The following is a 23,503-nucleotide window of genomic DNA, read 5'->3' as shown; positions in this document are numbered from 1 at the left end:
CATCCACCCACCCACCCCACTGAACAATCCATCAGTCCACCCACCTATTCATCTATCTGTCCACCCATCCATCCATCCTCTCATTCATCCATCCGCCCATCCATCTACCCATTTGTCCGTCCGTCCGTCCGTCCATCCATCCTCCCATTCTCCTTTCCATAGATCCACCCATCTTTCCATTTGTGCACCTCACCCTCGCCTGCATCAGGCATTGCGCTAGGTAGGCACTGGGGAGCCAGAATTCTCCCCAGCTGTACAAAGCACACTTGCACGTAGAAGTATGCATGTTTGCTTGTGAATCTGCCTGTGTGGACAGCTGAGCGTCTCTTTGTTCGGTTCTAGAAGGTGTTCCAGAAGGTGTCCCAGTGGGTGTCACATTACCATACCTCCAGCTCCAGCCCCTTCCCTGCTCTTCTCTGCCCACAGCAATCAATCCAGCCTCCTTGGCCTGGCTTTCAAAGCTCCCCAGGTCTTCCTCCTAATCCCTCTTTCTGGTTTCACAGCCCCTTACTACCCCTGAGTGCACTGCGCCCACCCAGGCTGACCTGCTCACCATGGCTTCAGCTTGCTCCACACCGTCCTCCCGTGGCCTTCACCTCCTGGAATACCACTCTGACCTCCAACTCTGCCTTCAGATATGCTCCCGCTAGCCACCCTTTGTAGTCTAGTTCATGAGCTGCCACCCCCAGTCACACAACTAGACACCATCCCTTTGTCCTCTGAGTTCGCACTGCTCTTAACCTTAATAAGCATAGAGAGGCTTGCTAAAGGTCACAAAGCTAGAAAGTGGCAGATTTTGAACCCAGGTCTACTGCCTTTTAAGAGCAGACTATGCTGTACCACTGCTGGTCGTCTCTCAGCTGTGGCTGTGGAATTACGAAGCACACGTGTATGTGTAAGAGACAGAGAGGTGAAACTGAGGGAACTCAGAAGTGTTCTGTAGCATCCCAGCATGGGACAGCAGAGTCCCAAACTTGTCCAAGTTGTGTTTTAATATGCAGCACATTTAAATTAAAACTTAGAATTCTCCAGAAAAAGTGCACCACCCCCGGGCTTTCCCTACAGGGAGTGTGGATGGCATCCTGCGCACCTTCGATCTCTTCATGGCCTACAGCCCTGGCTACTTTGTAGTGGACATTGTGGCCCGAGACCTGGCAGGTCACAATGACACAGCCATCATTGGCATCTACATCCTGAGGGATGACCAGCGGGTCAAGATCGTCATTAATGAGATCCCCGACCGTGTGCGTGGCTTCGAGGAGGAGTTCATCCGCCTGCTCTCCAACATCACTGGTGCCATTGTCAACACCGATGACGTGCAGGTACCCCATGGAACCCACCCTGGGTCTAGGGGCAGTGGAGGGAGAAGGGGGACCAGGCCGCAGGGACAGGGCATTGCAGAGAGGTCAGGGGTATGAAGGGGATCAGTCATTTCCTAGATGCATGGCCTTGGGAAAGTCCTTCCGGGTCTCTGGGTCTCAGTTTCCTCATCTGTAAAATGGGAGCTAATAGTAGTGCCTGGTTCAGTGACTGGCATCGAGCTTGGCCCCTGGTGAGCATCCAGTAGGGATGGGTTTACTGGCAGGGTAGGGCAGGAGAGGCTGTTAGAAGAGGCGCCCATCCCATCCCTTGCTCCTGCCACACATCCCATGATGCCCCTTCTCGCCTAGTTCCACGTGGACACGAAGGGTCGGGTGAACTTCGCACAGACAGAGCTGCTTATCCACGTGGTGAACCGCGAAACCAACCGTATCCTGGACGTGGACCGGTGGGTGGGCGTCTGTGCTCAGCCTGTCTTTCGGTCTGCCTCCCTGCCCTGGAAGTCAGAGAGGGGACCCACTAAGGAGGCACGGATGACGCCATCAGGCCTGCTGTATGGGGGCTCTACCCCAGACGTGGGCAGGGCGGGTGGAGAGAACACCGTCTGGGTGTATGAGCAGAGCTCCACCCCCCTGAGCCTTACCCTCTCCATGTGTGAAATGGGAGTATTACAGCAACTGTGAGCAGCAGACAGGAGCTTGTGTGAAGGGATGGTGAACCCTGTAAGATACAGAGCTATCCGAGCTGGGTGCGCCTTAATCTTGCAAGGCTTGATCGGGGGTGAATGTGGGGGCAGGCTGGCCTGAGCGGGACGGGCTCTCGGGGAACGGCCGAGGATGGGAGCTGAGGCCCCTGCCCCTCGCCCAGGGTGATCCAGATGATCGATGAAAACAAGGAGCAGCTGAGGAATCTATTCCGGAACTACAACGTCCTAGACGTGCAGCCCGCCATCTCTATCCAGCTGCCCGAAGACATGTCCGCCCTGCAGGTACCCCTGGTGACACCGCCCCCACCATCCCCTTGTTGCCCCGGGCGCTCTCAGCCACTCATGCTTGGCCCTGCTGCCCTAGATGGCGACCATCGTCCTGGCCCTTCTCCTCTTCCTGGCTGCCATGCTCTTCATCCTCATGAACTGGTACTACAGGACCGTGTGAGTGACCCCTACGTGCCCTGCCTTTTGAGACAGGCTGACCAGCCCCGCTGCTGGGACAGTCGGGGAGGCAGGCAGGGCCATCAGGCCCTGAGACGCCAGCCCAGCCGCAGCCTCCTTCACCGGCCCCTCTGCTTCTTTCCAGACACAAGAGGAAGCTCAAAGCCATCGTGGCTGGCTCGGCAGGTCAGAGGGCTGTGATGGGTGGGGAGGTGGGAGGGCAGGAGGGGCCCCTGAGGGCCTAGGGTGACAGCCCGGGCCCCATAGGGCTGGCTCAGGCCCAGCTCCCCAGCCGGGTCTACCCCTCCCCCCACACCCCAACCCTTCTCCTGCAGGGAATCGCGGCTTCGTTGACATCATGGACATGCCCAACACCAACAAGTTTTCCTTTGACGGGTGAGTGAGAAGTGGTGTCCCTGAACCCGGCCGGGTGCACTTTGGGGAGACCCACCCAGGACCCAGCTGCGGTGAAGCCCCCGCTGCCTCTCAAGCACTGAGGGCATCATGGACTGGCTGAAACCTGGGGTGCGGGCGCCCCCTGCTGGGCCGGGTACCCCTCTCTCTCCACCGAGTTGGGCTCCCCACCCTGACTGGGTCCCAAGTGCCAGGGGGCGTAGGCTTTGGGCATCGGATACAGGGTGAGGACTCTGCACCAAAGCTGATCCAGATGGACACGTTGTCCTGGTTCTAGCAGGATCCTGAGGCGGGAGGACGCACCCACGGGTACCACAGGCAAGGGCCCTGCCTCTCACGGCCCTGAAGGCCCAGTCCTGTGAAAAGCACAACTACGGCCTGGGAAACGGTGGGGGGGTTAGGGGCGAGGCTTCAAGGGCATCTGTCCACTCGAGCCTGGAGTCAACCCCACTCCCCACCTGCAGGGCCAACCCCGTGTGGCTGGATCCTTTCTGCCGGAACCTGGAGCTGGCTGCCCAGGCAGAGCACGAGGATGACCTGCCGGAGAACCTGAGTGAGATCGCCGACCTGTGGAGCAGCCCCACCCGCACCCACGTGAGCCCAGGCCCGGGCCGGGCAGGGATGGGGTGGACAGTCAGGAGGGACAGGTGGAGGTAGCGTACGCTCTTTGCCATCGCTGGCCAAGGAGCTGGCTGGCTGCGGGGGAACCGGTCCACTGCCCTGCACGTGTGCGTGCGCGGTCTACCTCAGCTCCAGCTAACGCGCCCCCTCTCTCCCCAGGGAACTTTTGGGCGTGAACCAGCAGCAGTCAAGCCTGATGATGACCGGTACCTGCGGGCGGCCATCCAGGAGTATGACAACATTGCCAAGCTGGGCCAGATCATTCGGGAGGGGCCCATCAAGGTGAGCCCTCCTCGCAGCTCCTGCACCCAGACCCCTGGCTGAGCTCGGACTTGCTCCAGAGGATGCAGGGAGTGGGGAGGATCCTGGGAAACAGCTTTCTCCACCTCTAGGGACTCAGCTAGACCTGCCCTCCACGGGGGCAAGAACACCAAGGCAGAGAGGGGCGAGGGCCCCGGAGGCCGGGACTCTGAGATACAAGCCCACGTGGGCTCTGTCTGGCCGCCGTCACCAGGCTCTGCTCTCAGTCCTCTACCCTAGGATCAGACGCCTGTACATCCTACACTCCCAGGGTGCCTTCCGTCACCCCCACCCGAGTTAGTTATGCGAGTGAGTGATGGGCGGCGCAGGCGGGGGGGGGGCCTTGGTTGGGGGTTAACGCTTTCCCTCCCCCAGGGCTCGCTGCTGAAGGTGGTCCTGGAGGATTACCTGCGGCTCAAAAAGCTCTTTGCACAGCGGATGGTGCAAAAAGCCTCCTCCTGCCACTCCTCCATCTCCGAGGTAGCGGGTGGGCCGGGAGCTGTGTGCTGTGCCCCAGCCCTGGGGGTGCGCTCTCTCTCTCTCTCTCTCTCTCTCTCTCTCTCTCTCTCTCTCTCGTTCATCCTCCTCGGAGTCTCTGGAGATCAGCAGCTAGGGCCCAAGACTGCACTGGGTGGGGGTTCAGAGAGTCAGACGGCGGGCTCTGCTTCTGCTATCTGGGCTCCACAGTGGGCTTCCCCAGGGGTGGGTGGGTGTTGAGGCAGTGTTTCTTAGACTTCAGGAGCCCCAAGAAGATACCTTTGAGAGGTGATATCATTTTAAGAAATTGGCTGTAGGGTCAAATAGATATACATATTTATTTGCCTGCAGTGATATGTCAACACTTTAGAAAGTCAGACTTTATCTAAAAACCCAGATTTCCAGCTGGGCCAATATTCTCAACTGGAGTAGCTAAAACTGAACAGCTCCACACAGGACAAAAGTGCCACTTGTGAGTCTCTGCTCTACCTTATTAATCCCCTCCAGCTTCAACTGTGGACACTTTCCAGCTGGCCACAGTTAGGAGCTGATCCTGCTTAAGGCCAACGTGGTAACCAATCCAGATGCCACAACCGCAGTCACAGGGTCTTTATAGATCAAAGTGAACACAGGAGATCTGAAAGATTCTCATAGGAAGCCCACGCTCCGGACAACACATCTGTAGCACCAGAAGTATCCACGGCTCCCCTCTGTACCCAGTTTGAGAAACACTGCCACAGGCCGCACAGGCCTGCTGCGGCACGAGCCCAGGGGTCCTCGTGTGCAGCAGGGAGGCAACAGGCCCATAGCAGGTGGGACTCGGGGCCATCCACCTGCTCAGGGCCTGGCCCTGCCCTGAACATGTGCGGGTCCCGGCCTCTTGCAGCTGATCCAGACTGAGCTGGAAGAGGAGCCAGGGGAGCGCAGCCCCGGCCAGGGCAGCCTGCGCTTCTGCCACAAGCCACCTACGGAGCTCAGAGGGCCAGGCGGGATCCACGTGACGCACGGCAGCACGGGCACGCTGCTGGCTACCGACCTCAACAGCCTGCCCGAGGACGACCAGAAGGGCCTGGGCCGCTCGCTGGAGACGCTGACCGCCGCCGAAGCCAGCGCCTTCGAGCGCAACGCCCGCACCGAGTCCGCCAAATCCACGCCCCGGCACAAGCTTCGCGACGTGATCGTGGAGAGCCCCCTGGAGATCACAGAGCTATGACTAGATGGGGGGAGCCCGACGGGTATGAGCAGCCCAACCCCAGCCCTCCCGGGGCGAGAGCAGGGGCAGGACCTCCGGGCGGGGGAGGGCCCTCCCTAGGCAGCTCTGGGCGCGCAGCCTTGGGTCGGCCCAGAAGCAGGGCCCATGTCAGCTGCTCAGATTCCACTTTTGCCAGACGCTCATTCGGCATCTGATCTCTACCGTCATAAAATGTTATTTTTTTAAGAAAACCGAACAGAAATGGTGAGTATCTAAGAACGAGGTAAGGAGGGTCACCAAGAGGCCAAGCTGGCCCTCTTCCCCTCCCACCCCGCCTCACGGCACAGGCGTCCAGCACCGGGGAGGGAGCCCAGAGCAGGCATACCCTGCCTGGCCTTGACTCTCTGACCCCAGTTCAAGTCCCAGTGCATTTCTGCCACATCCCTGGCCGGACATCCAGGTGGGGGCAGTGAGTAATCCCTGCTTCCCCACACAGACATGGTCATTGTCAGCCAACGGCATTCTCCCATTTCACTGGCTTTCCAAACGTGCCGGGCTCATAAAACGACTGATGTTCCCTTGGGTTTTGAATATAGTGTTCGTGTGTATTCCTTTTTTAAATTAAGTTATTCCCTCCATATTCTCCCCTTGGTTTTGTTCAACTGATACGCACTGAACGTTTCTGGAATGGTCTGAATTTAAAAAAACAAAAAGTCACAAGGAACCGGCAATTCACTCTGGCTCTGGTAAACCACCCGTGGGGCTGGGCCGGCGGGTTGCAGGGGTAAGGACAGGGCAGCAGCTCTGGACCCACCTTTGGGGGCACTCCCCTGCCCACTGCTGGCCCCAGGTGTGTCAGGGAGGACCAGATGGCATTTTCTTTCTCTGGCCAAACGGGGCCATAGGACTGCTGGGCACTTACAGGTTCACGGCCTCGGAGCGTATCAGCAGCCACTCTTCTGGCTGAGGTGTCACAGAAACACTCGGCCTCTGGTTGACAGACTTTATTGTTAAATCACAGAAATTTTAGTGCAAAACAAACAAACAAACTCGGTAAGTTCATTTAGTAGCAACTGCGCATCTTGCCGTCTCCTGGCAACTGCAAGTGGAGGAGAGGATGCAGCCAACTGGAGAGAAGGCAGGGCGACGGCTGAGGCCCCAGGCCAGCAGCCCCTCTACCTGGAAGCCAGACGCTTAGGAGCTTGTCATCCACATTTATTCGCAGGTCAGAAAGACCATCTACAGGGAGGGGGAGGTCAGAGGGAAAGACCATCTACGGGGGGGGGGGGTCAGAGGGGAGGGGGCTGTACCGCCCAGAGCAACGGCGGCACTGAGCAGCAGGGTGGACACAAGAGCAGGCATGACGCAGTCACCACTGTCCACACGCACAAAAGCAGGCCCCCCGGGACCTCCACAAAGAGCTAGCAGGTTACATTCATGCAGGTTTTTTCCCCTCCCACCCCAAACCACAGAACTCCAAACACAGCATCAACCGGGAAAGACGAATCAAAGGCTGACCCAACGGTAGCAAGCCCGGCCCCACCAGGTCTCCTGAGCGGCTGCTTCCAGCAGCTCTATTACAGTGAGGACCACATTGTTTGTTTGTTTAAAAAGCCTAATAATTATTCTGAGCCTCTCATCTTTCATATAAAACTGCCTCTGTCTGGCAGTCAGCAGGCCCACGAGGAGGGAAGGTCCCTCCTTAGAGCAGGCCTCCGGAGCCCTCAGCACCCAAGGCCCATCCAGGAGGACGGACAACCTCAGTCAAGAGGCTCTGGCTCATGCCCACGGCCAGAGCCCCGTCTCCTCCGGGTAACCACCACGCAGGGACAGACTCAAGAGACCTCCAGTGTACGGTATGTCGGCATCCATGTAGCAGGGAGGAAAGGGACACTGAAGCAGCTACGCCAGCGGCCTGCTGACAGCAATGCTAAGATGAGGGCGAGAAGAAAGGGACTGAGGGAGAGGGATCCTATCAATCATTTTTATAACAACAAAGCCAACAGATCTGTGTGTTCGTTCCCCCAGACACAAGCAGGAAAAGATGCTGCAGTTTCTCTAAGACAGACCGCGCCTTCTAGTTCCACACGTGACGCTTGCAATGCTCGACAGCCTGACAGGAGAGAGGAAACAGTTTAGTCTGCAGGTGACAAACGCTATCCCTGGCCCATTAGTGCATCAGCCGGCACCCAAAACTGGGACCCGCTATCCTGTCCCAGATCAGCCGGGATGGCACAAGATGCTAATAAAGGCCCGGGACAGCATCTCATTTAAACTCGGGATAGTAGGTGGCTATGAGTTTTGGGGACTCGTACGGCAAGAGTCCAGAGCAGTGGATGAACAGCACCCCTGCAGGTAGGACCCCCTTCCTCTGGTTACACACCTGAGCCCCTGCCTCGAGGCCCCCAAGGCAGAACTCCTCACCCAAGAGTCAGAGGTATACATCAGCTCAGGCCAGCTCAGAAACGGGCCCGGGCACCCAGGAGAGCGACAGAAATGCACTCCACCGGTGGGCCTCACCCTCCTCCCTGCAGCGGCCCTGACGCCGGCTTACCGGTCATGAAGAACCCCCACGAGGAAGTTACACAAAAAGGAACATTAAGTAACAGAGGCTGAGCCGAAACGTCCCCACCCAGGAAAGCAGCATGGGTCACCCCGTAGTGGCTGCCCAGCCAGGAGCCAACTCCCAGGCTGCTCAAGAAGAGCTCCGCTGGGCCCTGGGTGAAGATTCAGGCCGGGCGCCAGCCAGGGCAAGAGTGACCTAAGAGGCGAGGCCTCCTGCAAGAATCCGATGGGCTTTGTGCAATCCCTCGGGTGACCTCGTGCATATCTGACACTGTCACCAGGGGGCTGAAGGTGGAAGCAAAGAACACTGCAGAACATCCACTGCCACCGCTCCCTCCTCAAAGACGACAATGCAGTGAGCCCGGCTTTTGCTGGTGCCCATAAGTAAGCCTAACTGCCCCCCTGGGCCTCAGTCCCCCTCCCCACCAAAGGAGTCTGTTAGAGCAGGTTCTCCCTCGAGCTGCCTGCCTGGCGGGGGTCCTGGGGAGCAGTTGCTGAGCTACTCACGTTGCACAGGGCTGCCGACTCCATGTTCTGGCACCAGTAGCTCGGGCCCCAGACACACTTCTCAGTTCCCAAAAGAGGCTTACGGGCTGGGGGACAGACTCCAATTTTCTATAAGGTCAAAGGAAGGGGGAAGAATTAGGTCTGCCCAGCTAATCCTTTTTCAAAACTGAGATGATTATCAGCTTCCAGAAGCAGCTAGAATCAGAGCTCTAATAAGCACTTTCCAGAAAAGGCAGGGTTACCGAGGCAAGTGGTGGGGCCTGGATGCCTGGTTCTCCCACACACCATGCCCAGACTCTGGCCCCGGCCCCAAACCTCAGAGGAACCCTTCCAGGGTCCATGCAGCACCTCCCAGGTCACACTGCCCAGGAACCCATACCGGCCCAACGCCGCTTACCAGGCACACAAAGGAAGGGTCCAGCACGTCCACCAGGATCTCTATGAGCACGGGCTCGTACTCCGTCACAAACTGATCACACTGTTAGGGAAACAGCAAGGTGGGTCTAGGTGGGCCCAGGCAGAGTGTGGGGCACTGGCCGTGCTCTTCTACCAGAATTCCTGGCCTTGCCAGCCCAGTGGGCCCAGGGCCTCCCTGCCTGCCCGGGTGACACACCTACCCCCACCTGCTCATGTTCTTTTCCCCCTAGTGGCTCCACTTAAGCCAACAGAGCACCTTTAAGAAAATCTCAGCGGACTCCACGCCAGAGGCAGAAATGGCTGCTTCTCCCTCAAAACTTCAACCAGCAGCACACTCAGCGAGCTACCCAGCTCCTGCATGTCCCAAGCAGGGTCTGACATTCTGGCCGAAAGCAGCCCACAGCGTACCTGCTTCTGGTACGGGTCAGGCAAGAGGCTGCAGCCTTTCTCGAAGGCAGCAAGGATCTGCTCCTTCGTGCTGTTCTTCTCCAGGCTGTGCTCCAAATAGGTCACCAGCTTCTTGCACACCTCACAGAAGCCACCGTCCTTCCGCGGCATCACGTGTGCTATGCAAGAGAGCACAGGCTCAGTGCTGGCAAGGCCCTCCCCAACCCGAGAGGGGCCGGCCGGCCTCGCGCGCACTGGGCTCACCGGTCAGCACAGGCAGCCCCCGGCTGGAGCAGAGATGAAGCATACTGCACACCAGCTCAGGGCTCGCCTCCTGCAGGAGGATCGACAGGATGGAGCTGCCATAAGTGTCCACTACCTCCTGGCACTCCTCGGATAAGGACGAGGGCAGCTTCGAGCACACGCTGTCCAAAGCATGAATTATTTCTTCCTGAAACACAAGAAGAAAGGCTCATGTGAGAAGATGGGAGGCTGCGCGGGGTGGGAGAGACTCTGAAAATGCTGATGTGACCAGGGAGCCAACAGCAAGGTGCTGTTTTCTCCCTCAAAGGCTAGACCTACAGAGCAGGGCAAAGAGGCTGCCTCCGGCCCCAGCCCAGAGGGATCCGCTGCTGGGAAGTGGTGGTTCCGACTCCCGGGCTGGTGTCCCATACCCACAAGGGCCAAACCCAGCTCTCGGGCTGGGTCCTCCCACCACGCCATTCTGGCTCCAGGGCCAGGAGCGCTTGCGATGGCAGCATTTCCCGAAATCCCCGTACCTCGGTCCTGTTGTTGTCAATCAGCTTGACCACCTCCTTCACCACGTACTCGCACACCTCACAGTAAATATCAGCCTTCGCGGGGACCGGATCCTTCTGTTGAAAGGGCAGAAGAATACTAACACTGAGGGCCTCGCCTCACTCCTCGGTCCTGCTCCTCTAAAGGAGTGGGGCAGAGGCCAGGACGGGCTAGCGTCACACAAAGGCCACTTCCCGCTGCATTCAGAATGGGGTGTGGCTTCCTCCCAGTGTCCAAGCCCCAGTCCCTGCTGCTCCTAGATGGTGGGAAACCTGTCCCTTTCCCCAATCCTCTACCACCCCCCCAAAACCAGGAACAGAAGCAGTGAAACTGTCCCCCAACCCCAAAGAGCTGTCCATTCAATGTCCGTTTGCTTGCAATCACCTCATCATTCAGCATTCATTCTGGGGAGGCGAATGGGGGAGCAGGAACAGAGAGAGGATTCACTATGAGTCTACTGTTTAGAAGACAGCGTTTTAAACATGTTTCAGGTCTGCTCTTGCGTTTCAAGTCTCAGCGCCTGAGATTGCTTTTCCAGAGCCTACCGTTGATAAAACAATACTGTTGAACATAATTTTCTGTGACAGTGGCAACATTCTCTGGCCGTACCACGCAATACAGCAGCCGCTAGCTACATGAGTCTACTACTAAGCACCTGAAACGTGGCTGGTGTAACCAAGGAACTGAATTTTTCTTTTTTTTTTAAATGTAAGTATCACATGCGGCTAGAGTACAAGCTATAACTCTCCATCTTCTCCAGCCACTAACTCAGTCAGCAAGGTGGGCCAGAGCCTCTGAGCGTCTCGACTGGACAGGAGGGGCGGCAGCAGCGCTTCCGACTCTGCCAGACACAACCCTTGTGTGGTCCACACGGTACACGTGCCGAGAGAAGACAACAGGAGGAGACGAGACAGCTAAAGGTCAAGTGACACTGACATGGAAAGTTCTGGAACAAGAAGTGCACACACGTGCCATGTGATAAGACATCACATGGCTGGGCGCCTGTTCTGGAAACATCCAACAGCCACAGCATGGGGAAGGAGGTGGGCGAGGCCACAGAAAGCACATCGGAAAGGTTCGGTCGGAGCCGGGCACTGAAAAATGATTTCGAATGGTGTGCTAAAAACGTAGACCTGATCCCATGAGCACTAGGGTTTATAACCAAGGAGATAAATGTAGGGGGCCCTGCATCAATTTAGGGGATACTGTAAACTAATGGTAAACTAATGGTCTCAAACTCAAAGACCTTTAAAAGCCAAGCAGGGAGGGCTTCCCTGGTGGCGCAGTGGTTGAGAGTCCGCCTGCCGATGCAGGGGACGCGGGTCCGTGCCCCGGTCCGGGAGGATCCCACATGCCGCGGAGCGGCTGGGCCCGTGAGCCATGGCCGCTGAGCCTGCGCGTCCGGAGCCTGTGCTCCACAACGGGAGAGGCCACAACAGTGAGAGGCCAGCATACGGCAAAAAAAAAAAAAAAGCCAAGCAGGGAGCCAAGAGTGTGTGCCTTGTAGGGTGTGACAATGTGGAGTGGCGGGGCATCACAAAACCAACGGCACCAGGTACCTTTATGGGCTCCACCAGCTCCAGGGCAGGGATGACGTTCTCCGAGACCACCTTGGCAGGCACCAGAGTCTTCATGGGCATCTCCTTCACCTCGTCACAGAACCCAACCAGCCCACAAATCTCCTTGGGCTGCTAAAAAGAGCACAGAAGCAGCAGTGAGAGGCAGGCCCAAACCCACCACCCCCTGTCCCACGCTCTACACACAAAGTCGGGGTGCTGGAGGAACATCCTAGACCCAGTGTCAAAGCTGACTGCCCCCCCAGACAAAGAGCCCACATTAAATCTACAGGGGCTTGTGCAAACGCAGATGCACCAGTTCCACATGGGGAAGGAGGTCATGCAAAGCTCTGAAGAGTGATCAGACAGAACTACTATCCGCTCCAGCCACGGAGCACCCAGGGAAGCAAAACTCCTGGCACCTTTCAAGGGCAATCGAATCAACTCCAAGGACACCTGGTCTGTTTTTCAGCTGAGCTGGCTCGCCCGCAGGAGGAGGAAGTAATAAGCTACATGTTCTTTCTAGAGGAAGAACTACAATGCCCATAAACTAACAGAAAGCCAAATGTGTTAGAAATAAAACCATACCGGATCTTTCAGTAGCAGGACCCTTTAAAATTATACATTAAGGGGAAATACTGGCTTTTTAAAAAGCCACATTCTATGTTCACAATTGCGTACACACACACACACACTACAAATGAAAACCCAGTCTCCCCATGTCATGAATCTTTTCAGGTCACAAGGTCTCCAGATCCCCTTTCCCCATATCAAACCACAGAAGAACTAGATAGTCTGGACAACATCTTGACCATTTCACTACGACAATGGCCAAGAGCAAGTGAAGTATACACACTTGGTATACTTTGTAAACAAATGCAACTAGCTCTGGCCTGATGGCGTTTGCTCCCACTGGCAAATCATAAAGCAGCGGGAACAGGATTGCTAAGACGGGCTCTGTTAAGGGGAAAGAGTAGCTCATGGCTATGGTTCATCTTGTTTTAACATGCGGAAGGCTCTAAAATTAGGTAAGGCTGGAGAATTCTGAAAAGTATATCCTAGAAGTATCCTATCTCTGGCAGGCTTTAAGAACGGGCAAAAATCAGAAAGGGGTTGAAGATATAACAAAGGCTTTTTAGAAAAAGGACAAAGATGAGGAGGTGTGGCTGCTTTGTCTCAGATCAGCTTAGCCGCACTAACTCCCTGAGGAGGCCTAGGTGAAAATTCAGATATTTCAACCGAAGTCCTCTCCTCTCAGACTTCACAATACCTTTGAAAATCTTTAATTCTAAAAACGGATGCCAGTACTCAAAGGAGGGCAGTGCTCAGTACAACCCCGAAAGGGCACTAGCTCGGTAAGTCTAGTCTGGGGGCTCGGTCCCCACGTGTTGCCCCCAGTGGCCTGGCTCCTGAGTTGTCTCGTGTAGCTCCAGAACCCAAAGGACCCCGTCACCCAGAGGGGCAGAAGCCATCGAGAGACTGTTTCCAGTTCTCTGGAGCCAACAGACAGGGGGACAGTCTGCTGGCTATCTGCAGAGGACTTGCTCATGCAGCAGAAGCATTTCTGGGGCGAGGAAAAACACGACCAATGACATGCAACGCTCTCCTGAATCATGACAGAAACAAGGTGTCCCACTGAAGCTGGGCCTGCACTGAAGGAAGCTGAGGCCACCGATGGTTCCCCGCCACACTGGTGGCCTGCACGTGGCTGGCTGGGCGCTGACTGCAACCAGAGTGCAAGGCTCTGCGGGCCTCATCTGCTGGGCCCCCCTAAGGGGAAGTGAGGCCCCGGGCCCCTCCCAGTGCTGAACCACACGGGAGAGATGCGGAAGCTCCCTTGCCAGCCAAGTTATTAACATGGAGAGGGAGCCTGCCTTTCCCAATCTTTCCTTGTTATCTGTCAGAGCTGACGATGCCGTACAGAAAAAGATGAGCAAAATTAACAACAAGCAGCAGCAGACCCACTACTACAAGCAAATTCCCAGCACATACCTGATCCTGCTGCTGAACAAAAAAACAGGAAATCGGAGATGAAAAAAATAAGAGAAAGGAAAGGACACAACAGTTAAGAAAAAATTAAAACAACAATAATCAAGCAGTTAACCAGGTATAAGGATGTCTGTCACCAGAAGTTTAGGTGAAATGCCCTTCCGGTCACCTGTCAGCAACCTACCTTGTTCCTACTATTGCATGCACGTGGGGACCCTGAAAGCTAGTCTCTCCTTCAAGGGTCAGACCACACTGCCCCCAGAAGCCTGTTGGTGCACCATCCCCATGCCCCTAACACGCCACGGCAAAACACTGAGCAGCAGGTCCCCAGAAAACACGTTAGGAGGGGCTTTCCTTGCTCAGAAGCCAAGCCCACCACGCCTGCAAGGCCCTCACCTCAGACTGGGGATGAGCGGCCGGGAACAAGACACAGGGCTGCTCAAAACAGGGGCGTGTGTCCGAATATCTAATACACCCGGAGGGGTCAGGGATCCCCAGCCCAGGTCTCAGGGCAATCTGCCCCCCGGTGGCCGAATGCCAGCCTGGAAGGCTGCTTTGACAATGCAGGCATACCTCACTTTACTGGGCTTCACAGATTTTACAAATTGAAGGTCTGTCGCAACCCTGCTTCAAGCAAGTCTACTGGCCCCCATTGTTCCAATAAATAGCATTTCCTCACTGCATGTTTCTGCGTCACATTTTGGTAATTCTCACAATATTTCAACTTTTTACTGCTATGACTCACTGAAGGCTTAGATGATGGTTAATGGTTTTTAGCAATGGAGTATTTTTTAATTAAGGTATGTACGTTGTTTCTTTAGACCTAATGCTACTGCACACGTAACAGACCACGGTGTGGTATACACATAACTTTTATATGACTGGGAAGCCAAAAAATTCGTTTGACTCACTTTATTGTGATATTCACTGTACTGCAGTGGTCTGAAACCAAACCTGCAGTATCTTTGAGGTAAGCCTGTGTTATTAAAAGCCCTGCCCTTTGACTCAGCAATTCCAGTCTTAGTTACCTATCTTAAGGGAAAAACCAGGAATGCGCATGTGTATCTACTTGTCCCTGAGGAGAACAAACTCAAGGACTGTAGGCCAGTCTCAACATAGTTGGGAAGTCAGCATGACAGAGAAAAAAAGGACAACTCGCCCCTCACCCACTGCAGGTCAGATCTCAGGGGGCCAGTGCATCTTCCCCATGTAAGGATGCCTTCAGACCTCCCTGCCCTGTGCAGTTTGCTGCGTGGATCGAGCTGGCTTCACTGTGCTTTCTGGATATTTTCTACCTCTAATAATGAAGGAATGCCCCTACCCCCTGGATGCATGAGAAGCAAGTGCAGGAGTTACGGGCTCCAGCAGCAGCTACAGCTAACACTGCTGCAGAGTGCAGGACCAGCTCTGGGAGGCGGATGCTCCCGCCTCAGAACTCAGGCTGGAAGACAGCAATCCTCAGGCCTGGCCTAGCTACAGAGCAGACTATTCCCAAGGGTCCCAGAATGAAAGCCAGATGCTAGAAATCTGATGGCCAGCTCACATACGCACCGGCAAACCAACCACCAGGAAGCCAGCAGGGCAGTCCCGGGGGTCAGGCTACTTCAGCCTTTCCCCTACCTGGGGAAGGCAAGGGGGAGGTACTGAGTTGCAGGTGGACAGTCTGCTGGTCAAAGAGGGCTCATTCTGGCCCAATTCAGTACTTAAAGGTAAAAGGGAAACTAAACCATATAATTTTCAAAATCCTAGAAATCACAGTTTGAGACAAAGAAAAATGCTAACAAGGAGCTTCCCCTGCCACCTACCATATGCATCACCATTTGGATAGCAATTTCCGAATACTGGTTGATATAGTTCTTGCACTGGGGAGAGAGAAACAGACTGTTAGCGAAACTCACTGCTACAACAACACACCAAAACCCCACCCTTTCCAACAGTGTCAACAGGTGAGTATCAAGCAAGTTTCCAAGAGTGGAATCATCAACGCCTGCTCTGGGCAAGCCTCAGTAAGATAAAAAATGGCAATCTGGTTACTCCGTACCTTACAGGAAAACACGTGTGCAAAAGCGTTTTGAAAATGTTTTCCAAAGGCCCTTAGAGATGAGGTCCTCCAATCTCCTTTTATGGCCCATACTTTCCCCAAGGTCACACGGCAACTACTCAGCGGCAACTTAGAGTGAGTGTGGCTACAAGATACACGATGACGGATCCGAGATTACTTTTCAAATCCGTTCACACATTCTTGGACAGGATTATAAAGTTTAAATCCAGTATAATCCAGTTAAGTTATAATGATTTTCATAAAAATCTAGGTATTTCCTGCAGACCCTATCTGGTCATGACTGGGGAGCCTCTATACGTGAGAAAACAGGGTGATATGACAGCTCTCAGAGAGGTTAACCTGGGGAAGCCAACTGACACAGCAAATATACCAAGATACTTCAATGAGGCTAAAAGATTCACAGGTTTTAAAGAAAGTTAACAGAAAGGAACCCTTAGCTCCCAGAGCGGACTTCTTACAGCTGGCCTCCCCACGTCCAGCCTTGCAGAGGTTCATTAGTGGTCGGGTGCTAAATGGCATTTTGGTTTTAGACATCAATCTCATGAGTGTGGGTAATGGGAACACGGTCCAAGACATAAACCCCCCACGGGGCTAACGAAGAGTTTCTGAGCCTGGAGGACCAACATTCACCAAAGTAAGGAAGGCATCCCGGGTGAGCCTCTTACAAGCCAGGCGCGTGGCTTCCCCTGGGCAACCACCCTGCTGGCGGCGGGGACAGCACACCTAGAATTACGAATAGACAACAGTCAGGCCTTAGAACCAGAACAGGGTTCTAAGTGGTTCTACTGTTGTTTCTTAAAGTTGTGGTGACTGCGAGAAAAAAAAAAAAAATCTTCACAAAAGTGGTCTCCTTCTCCTTCCACTATTTTGTCCCACGAGTTCTGTTACATATCCAAACTCAATTAACCAACCAGGTATTTAAGTACCCACCACATATCTGGCTGCTTTCTGGGAACTGGGAATTGTCTGAACATCTCTTCTTCAAAGCCCTCAGGCTGGAACTTGAAATGGCGCCCCAGGAAGTGAACTTTTCTTGCCTCCCCCACTGCTGTCTCCACAGCCCAGCTCCCTGGCCCAGAACGTCCTCCGATGCCTGAGGTAAGGCTCACCATGTCGGCCATGCCAGGCCCCAGGCGGTCGCACTCCTCCCTGGCGTGGTCCACCAAGGCCTCGACAAAGCTGGAGTTGGTCCTCACAGCAGTCTGCACGTCAGTCACCATCTGAATGCAGTCCTGGCAAACGTCCCCATCAGCCTAGAGACACAGGGGCAGTTGGTCTGTAAACACTGCATATTCCTAAAAACAGCTAAGAGTGTTCAGATTCCGACATGCTCGTAACTGCAGCACCAGGGGTGAGTCCCTGAACTGTTCCTAATGTGTTTTTACAGGCTCTAAAGGGACTGATAGGTTTAAAATCAAGTGGGCATTGATTATAGTAAAGCTTAACAGGAAGGGGGAACCATCTCTGCGTCTGTTAGATATCCCGGTTCTTCAGAACCTCCATGCACAACCATCTGAACGGTGGGTTGTGGAACTGCAGAATCAAGTAAAGGAATAAGGCCCCAGTCTGAGAGCTGTACGCACACGCCGCCCCCTTTCGTGTCACAGCTCAAACCCAACCAAAGACAGGGCACGGGGCCCTGGGCGGCCAGGCCCACTGCCTCACCTTGTGCTGGGGCTTGCTGTGGGGCCCGTCCTGAGGGTAGAGGAGGAGGGGCACGTTGGCCATGAAGGGAGCCACCACCTCAGCCATATCCAGGTCCGGGATCTGATTGGACTTGAGCTGGTTCTGGTGATTCAGCTCTGCCAGATGCTTCTGAAGAGACTCACAGAGGTTGAGAGCGGAGCACACCTCCCCGGGATGGCTCTGGGGGGAAAGAGGCACAAGTGGAAATCCTCTCCCCAGAAGGAAACAGGCCACCTGGCGCCTTCGAATTCTCCCTTTCCTCATCTCCTGGCATGACTCACGTGCGCACGCCCAGCTAACAGGCGCATCTCAAACCAAACCGCCCGACCTGCTTGGCCAGCCCCACGGCTCCATTATGACAAATGGTTCCACTCCCGGGGGTGCCAGCCACCAACATGGAAGACATGCCTAACTCCTCCCCTCCACCAGCAAGTCCAGTCCGTTTATCCACTAAGACCACGTGCAGCTGTCCGCCTCCACTGTCCCCATCAGATCTCACACCTGACCGTCCTGCCAGCTCTTGCAACTCCCAATTGGTGGGACCCAGACCAGACCAACCCCTTTGAAAAGGGGTCATCTCACCTCTCCCCGTGAAACCCTCCAAGACCTCCCCACTGCACCGACGATCCTGAAACAGCCTGAAAGGTCTTGCGTGATGTGACCCCTGCTTTCCTCACCAAAACCTTGGTCCTATCTCAGGACACTCCTGCCCCACTGGAGGTTTTTAGGGTCCTTCCAAATTCCACAAACCTGGCTCCTTGTTCCTTGCTGAAAACCCAACCTCTGGCACATGGTTTATGCATAACAGATACTTACTGAATGAAAGTCAAGCATCCTTGTAGCTGACATGAGTTATCAAGTCAGCACCTATAACTGTTATACCAGTTTACATTCCTTCATTAATTCTATGAGTTCCCATTTCCCATACCCTCCCCAACCCTTGAACGTTACAAGCAGAGTGGTCTGCATTGCCAAAGCCATTCTGGACGAAACTGTACAAAAGATCTGGTGACGAAATCTCAGTCTATGAACGGACTTTCCGTTTTAGTCACTGTAATCTGGTCTGGAACCTCCCCCGGGCCCCAGAGGTGCCTTGAAGGAAGAGTCTATCTACTCTCCATCACGTACCATTTGTCCTTTAATCATGTCCAGGATGACCGGGAGGTAGGAGTCGACGATCTCCTTGCAGGAGGCAGACATGTTCGGCTTGGGCAGCCAGTCGCAGGTCCTCTCCAAGTACACGAGGATCTCTTGCTAGAGAGGACAGAGGCAAGGGTCGGACCAGGATGGACTCCTTCTCCACAAACGGGCTGAAAGCAAGAGGCCCTCCACAACTCCAGAAACGTGAAGGCTAGAAACAGTGGCCCTCGGGGAAGAGGACCTGGGAGAGGGCTAGTGTGGAGCCGTGGCCCTGCCAGGTCAGGGAGGCAAAAAGCAGGTGCGAGCAGTATTCAGAACGAAGATCCTCTGACCTGCGGTCTCACTGCCACAGGGAATTCTGAGCAGAAGTCACCAAAAATGGACCTAAAGGTTAACGGCATATGATACAAAGTCCCGATCAACCTCGGGCATTTGACGCCTAGCCCAGGAGTCAGCAAACTAGGGCCCGCGGCCCGTTTTTGTACAGCCTGTGGGTAAGAATGGTTCTTACATTTTTAAAGGATGGGGGTGGGGGACGTTACATGACAGAAGCAGTCTGTGGCCCACAGGACAGTTATTTCCGACCTGAGCCTAGACCATTCCTCGCTGGACGCCCTCAGTCACGGCTCTGTACGGAACCGATGCACGTGGCCACACGGCCACCGCTCACACGCAGTCACACACCCTGGTGGCGGCTCACCTCAGTGGCGTTGTCTTTCAACATGTCACCGGCTGCAGTGATGACGTCTTTGCATATGTCGCAGGGAAGGGATTTCTAAGAGGAAGGAACACGAGGGAGAGAGATCTGTATTCGTAGGACATAACTCACACCGCACACAGCTGAAAACTGCCATGGCCGTTTTCCTGTTTCATCTAACCATGGCCATCTCTGACACACGGGCACATCCCGGTCCCCCAACCTAGGTGAGAAGCACTGGACACCGCGGGGGAGGCTTAGATGTGGCTGATCACGCTACGCTGTGCTTCTGCAGGATAGAAACCCTTCTCCTGTACCCTCTACACCCCTCAGCGCCTTGCTCAGTGCACACGGCACAGGCTACATTTCGCATTCATGCTCACAACAGCTCTGTGAAGAAACTGAGGCTCAAAAGTCAGCTGGAACTCAGGGCAGCAGAAATCAGAGAAAATCGGTAACGTGACGGAACATCACAGAGTAAGAGGGTGCGGGCAGTGAAACAAGGCCCAGTCAGACCTCTGCGCACTCCCACCAGCACTGCTGCCGGCGCTCTGTCTGCCTTCCACCTCCTGGGCAGTGCTGTGTGCCAGTGAAGGCCGCACGTCACCACTGCAGAGCTCAGAGACATGACGCGAGTCTTCTAGACAAGCCTGGCATCCCTACATGGCCCAGGACCACGGAAATTCTAGCCAGTCCTCAAAGCTCGTGGGGCGCTCCCTTCTTTATGTCAACCAATTTTCAACCCATGAAGAAGGAACTAACACATCTGGGTGAGATTAAGGAACACCTGTGAATTTAGCTGCATTTAGAGAAACCGCCTTGAACCTTCGGACCTTATCAGGCTAATACTGTGCATGCGGCCACTCAGGTTACATATGCCTTTTTTTCAGTATCGTGAACTTATGATATCGTGAATTTGTGCATGATGCCCGAGAGGTTCCGGTATCCACGAGACTGTCCTGTCAAGAGAGAAAGATCTAAACTGCCCCCGTGATACATTAAATTTCAAAAGAGGAAGCAGTATTAAAAACAAGATCAGAAGCAAATTAGGAACCAAATCTGAAAGTAATTTTGGCCACAGAGAGTGGTTTAAGACAGTGAATTCAGAAAACTAAAAGAGCAGTGTTACTGAATTAATTCTTCTTCTCTTACTGAAGGAGTACTAGTGGCCAGCAACAAGTTTTAGACCTCAAGCTCCACACAATCAAACCTGTACCACAGGCTGAAGCACATCCCAGAGCAAACAAACAGCACTTCCTGTAGTCCCCTGGCCCAGCCAGCAGAGCTCGGGCGTCTCCTGAGGACTCAGGTTGCGTGGAGCGTGCACTTGAGGTCTGTCATCTTAAGAGTATTCCCCATATTAATGTGCTATATTTATCACTGTTTAGATGAAAAATCAGTGGCATCTTTTCCAGTCTGGCTATAGTTGGAAATAAAATTTTAGATAGCTACCAAGCTCTAGGGTCTGAATCAGTGATCTGCCTGGTTAAAAGACAAAAAATACCAAAAAAGGGGGGAAAGGATTTCAAAAGCTTAGCATCTACTTTGAGTGAGTGACCAAGGACAGAGCTGTACCCGTGTGCCCTGTCCTGGGAATGGGAGCTGCACCTGCCGGTCCCTTATGTGGGGTAGAGAGGTGGGAGCTGCATCTGGAGGGCAGCATGGGGCACGTGGTGGAGGACAGGCAGGACCTCCCCCTATCTGTGCCACCAGGACACTGGTCGGCCTTGGGGGAATGGAGCCTCCCCGCTCCAGCCCGCCACTCCTCCCTCCGCATGGGTACCCCCACCCACAAACAGGTCTCAGGTTCACCAGGAAGAACAAACAAAAGGAAGCAGGAGAGAGCGCTCCGTAAAGGGCAGCAGTTACAGACGACACAGAGGCCCAGCCGTCGGAGGCACTCACCACGGCCGGCTTGTTCCAGACGGTCTGCAGGCAGTGCTGCACGGCCCCGCAGTCAGACGCCGTCTTCACGTTCTGGCACCACACGGCCGAGCCTTGGGTACATTCTCTCAGGCCCAGGACGGGGCTGGCGAGAGCTGCAAGCAGAATCAGTGTGAGGATGCGGCCCATTCCCACTTACCAGGCCCACCTCACTTGCTTCCCCAGCATCAGGGGCCTTGGCATTTTGCGGGACACTAGGCTGGCCCCTCACCAGCTGTATGAGACACGAGCCACAGAGCCAAGGAGCTGCGCTGTCACATCATATGTCACAGGGCTGAGAGGGACTAATCTACCTGGTTCACCGTTTTCCTCTCACACTATTTTTAAACAATATCAGACAGATCAGTCCTTTTAATCTTTACCATCTTAAATTTCCATGAAGTAATGAAAGAAATCACAAGAGGAAAGACTGGCAGGTTTAAAAATAGAGATTTTAACTTCCGTAGAAATGAAAAATGGCCAAAGTTAAAAAAATTGTAATGAGGGCTTCCCTGGTGGCGCAGTGGTAGAGAGTCCGCCTGCCGATGCAGGGGACACAGGTTTGTGCCCCGGTCCGGGAAGATCCCACATGCAGCGGAGCGGCTGGGCCCGTGAGCCATGGCCACTAAGCCTGAGCGTCCGGAGCCTGTGCTCCACAGCGGGCGGGGCCGCAACAGTGAGAAGCCCACGTACAGGAAAAAAAAAAAAAATTGTAATGAGAACACAAAGAGTCATATCCTCATTACATAAAACAATGGCTTTTAATGTTGTTCTAGTAGAAGAGACCTTTTATAATCAACTGGGTGAGTTTCTGCACATAAACAAGTTTGCTAGCAAAAAAACAAAACTACATAGCCTGGATATCACAAAGTGTAGGTATGTCCATTCGAAACCGATTGCACACACAGAGTTTCATCTATGGTGTAACAAGGAAAGGACTCAGGCGGAAGTCACAACCACAGAAATGGGATTAGGGAAAAAAAAAACGGAAGAAAGGTTCAAGTCACCTGGAACCAAAGAAATGCAGGTTAAAGCACGAAGGTACCATATTTTTAAAGTTAAAATAATAATAATAGCCAACGGAAAACAAAAACAAAAAACCTTACCACCGAATAGTGATAAATTTGTGGAAAAAGATGCATTCTTATAAGGCTGACAGCAGTGTGACTAGTAAGTACTTCTCAAAATATATTAATATATTTCGAGAACTGAGGGGAAAAAAATCCCTCTTCAAAAATCCACTTCTAATAAAACATTTTAGGGAAATCCAGTAATTCAAGAGGTAAAATACAATATGCCTAAGTGTGTATATATATATATATAAAGTCAAATTCACGACATTAAAAAAAAGGCAGATGTAACCTGAATGGTCAAAACTAGAGGGAAAAAACTAGTAATATTCTGACCAAAATATTATGCAGGGGCTTCCCTGGTGGCTCAGTGATTAAGAATCTGCCTGTCAATGCAGGGGACACGGGTTCGATCCCTAGTCTGGGAAGATCCCACATGCCATGGAGGATTTAAGCCCGTGTGCCACAACTACTGAGCCCGCACTCTAGAGCCCACAAGCCACAACTACTGAGCCTGTGTGCTGCAACTACTGAAACCCATGCCCCTAGAGCCCATGCTCCGCAGCAAGAGAAGCCACCGCAGTGAGAAGCGCGTGCACTGCAACGCAGGGTAGCCCCCGCTCACCGCAACTAGAGGAAAGCCCATGCACAGCAACGAGAACCAACACAGCCAAAACTAAATAAATAAATAAATTTATTAAAAAAAAACATTATGCAGTTGCTAAATATACTTATAAAAATGATGTACGTCAAACAGAAAAATATTCAAGAATATGAAATTGGGGTTGTACAAAAATCAGAAAATAAAACAAGATGGTTGGCTAAATTACTTTTTTAAATTCCCCATGTCATGTTGCTTGTGTGTAATTTTAAAGAATATTTTATAAACTGCCCTGAGAGAATTATGGTATTCCTTGATTCTGGAACTAAAAACTGGGAAGAAAACTCTCACATTCACACCTCACTGGGAAGCAACAGATTACACCGGGCCACATGCAGACGTGTGACTGCACAGCAGCTATCACAGGAGGGTTGAAGTAACTTCTACTGTAAACAGAAAACATTTGGCTTGGGTCTGAGAAGAAAACCCCACAGCCACGTAGAAACAGATTTAGAACCGCAGGAGTCATGCTGCATGTTGCTTCACCTTGTAAACCAAGAGAGGACACAGTAATTCTATAGACATCTCTCTCTCTCTCTCTCTCTCTCTCTCTCTCTCTCTCTCTCTCTCT

At 53.6% G+C, this 23,503-nt stretch overlaps 2 protein-coding genes across 7 annotated transcripts in view; one reads left to right on the top strand and one right to left on the bottom strand.

The window, feature by feature from the left end:
* CDH23 (cadherin related 23) overlaps window positions 1-5,928 on the top strand; it is a 450,353-nt gene extending 444,425 nt beyond the window's left edge. The window contains exons 62-71 of the mRNA XM_027129962.1: window positions 1,066-1,322; window positions 1,671-1,768; window positions 2,188-2,308; window positions 2,391-2,470; window positions 2,616-2,656; window positions 2,806-2,866; window positions 3,349-3,478; window positions 3,665-3,787; window positions 4,181-4,285; window positions 5,169-5,928. Of these exons, the coding sequence (XP_026985763.1) occupies window positions 1,066-1,322; window positions 1,671-1,768; window positions 2,188-2,308; window positions 2,391-2,470; window positions 2,616-2,656; window positions 2,806-2,866; window positions 3,349-3,478; window positions 3,665-3,787; window positions 4,181-4,285; window positions 5,169-5,495 (1,343 nt within the window). The 3' untranslated portion in view covers window positions 5,496-5,928. The remainder of the gene's footprint in view (window positions 1-1,065; window positions 1,323-1,670; window positions 1,769-2,187; window positions 2,309-2,390; window positions 2,471-2,615; window positions 2,657-2,805; window positions 2,867-3,348; window positions 3,479-3,664; window positions 3,788-4,180; window positions 4,286-5,168) is intronic.
* Window positions 5,929-6,463: 535 nt separating this feature from the next.
* Window positions 6,464-23,503, bottom strand: part of PSAP (prosaposin) — a 34,203-nt gene continuing 17,163 nt past the window's right edge. The window contains exons 2-15 of one of the 6 annotated variants that reach the window (XM_027129964.1): window positions 21,184-21,317; window positions 19,282-19,356; window positions 18,570-18,695; window positions 17,421-17,621; window positions 16,865-17,008; window positions 15,499-15,555; window positions 13,697-13,705; window positions 11,708-11,839; window positions 10,130-10,225; window positions 9,615-9,801; window positions 9,372-9,529; window positions 8,944-9,024; window positions 8,547-8,654; window positions 6,464-7,587 (exon numbers count right to left, since the gene is read on the bottom strand). In XM_027129964.1, the coding sequence (XP_026985765.1) occupies window positions 7,552-7,587; window positions 8,547-8,654; window positions 8,944-9,024; window positions 9,372-9,529; window positions 9,615-9,801; window positions 10,130-10,225; window positions 11,708-11,839; window positions 13,697-13,705; window positions 15,499-15,555; window positions 16,865-17,008; window positions 17,421-17,621; window positions 18,570-18,695; window positions 19,282-19,356; window positions 21,184-21,317 (1,544 nt within the window). In that variant the 3' untranslated portion in view covers window positions 6,464-7,551. Of the gene's footprint in view, window positions 7,588-8,546; window positions 8,655-8,943; window positions 9,025-9,371; window positions 9,530-9,614; window positions 9,802-10,129; window positions 10,226-11,707; window positions 11,840-13,696; window positions 13,709-15,498; window positions 15,556-16,864; window positions 17,009-17,420; window positions 17,622-18,569; window positions 18,696-19,281; window positions 19,357-21,183; window positions 21,318-23,503 lie in introns of all 6 variants that reach the window. The other 5 variants (XM_027129963.1, XM_027129965.1, XM_027129966.1 and 2 more) reach the window with 5 other exon arrangements.

Source organism: Aethalodelphis obliquidens, unplaced genomic scaffold, assembly GCF_003676395.1.
Source record: "Aethalodelphis obliquidens isolate GAN/ISIS:26980383/991018 unplaced genomic scaffold, ASM367639v1 scaffold37, whole genome shotgun sequence".
NCBI lineage: Eukaryota > Metazoa > Chordata > Mammalia > Artiodactyla > Delphinidae > Aethalodelphis > Aethalodelphis obliquidens.
Note: the sequence above shows the minus strand (reverse complement) of the source record. Positions and strands in the feature narration are given on the sequence as shown.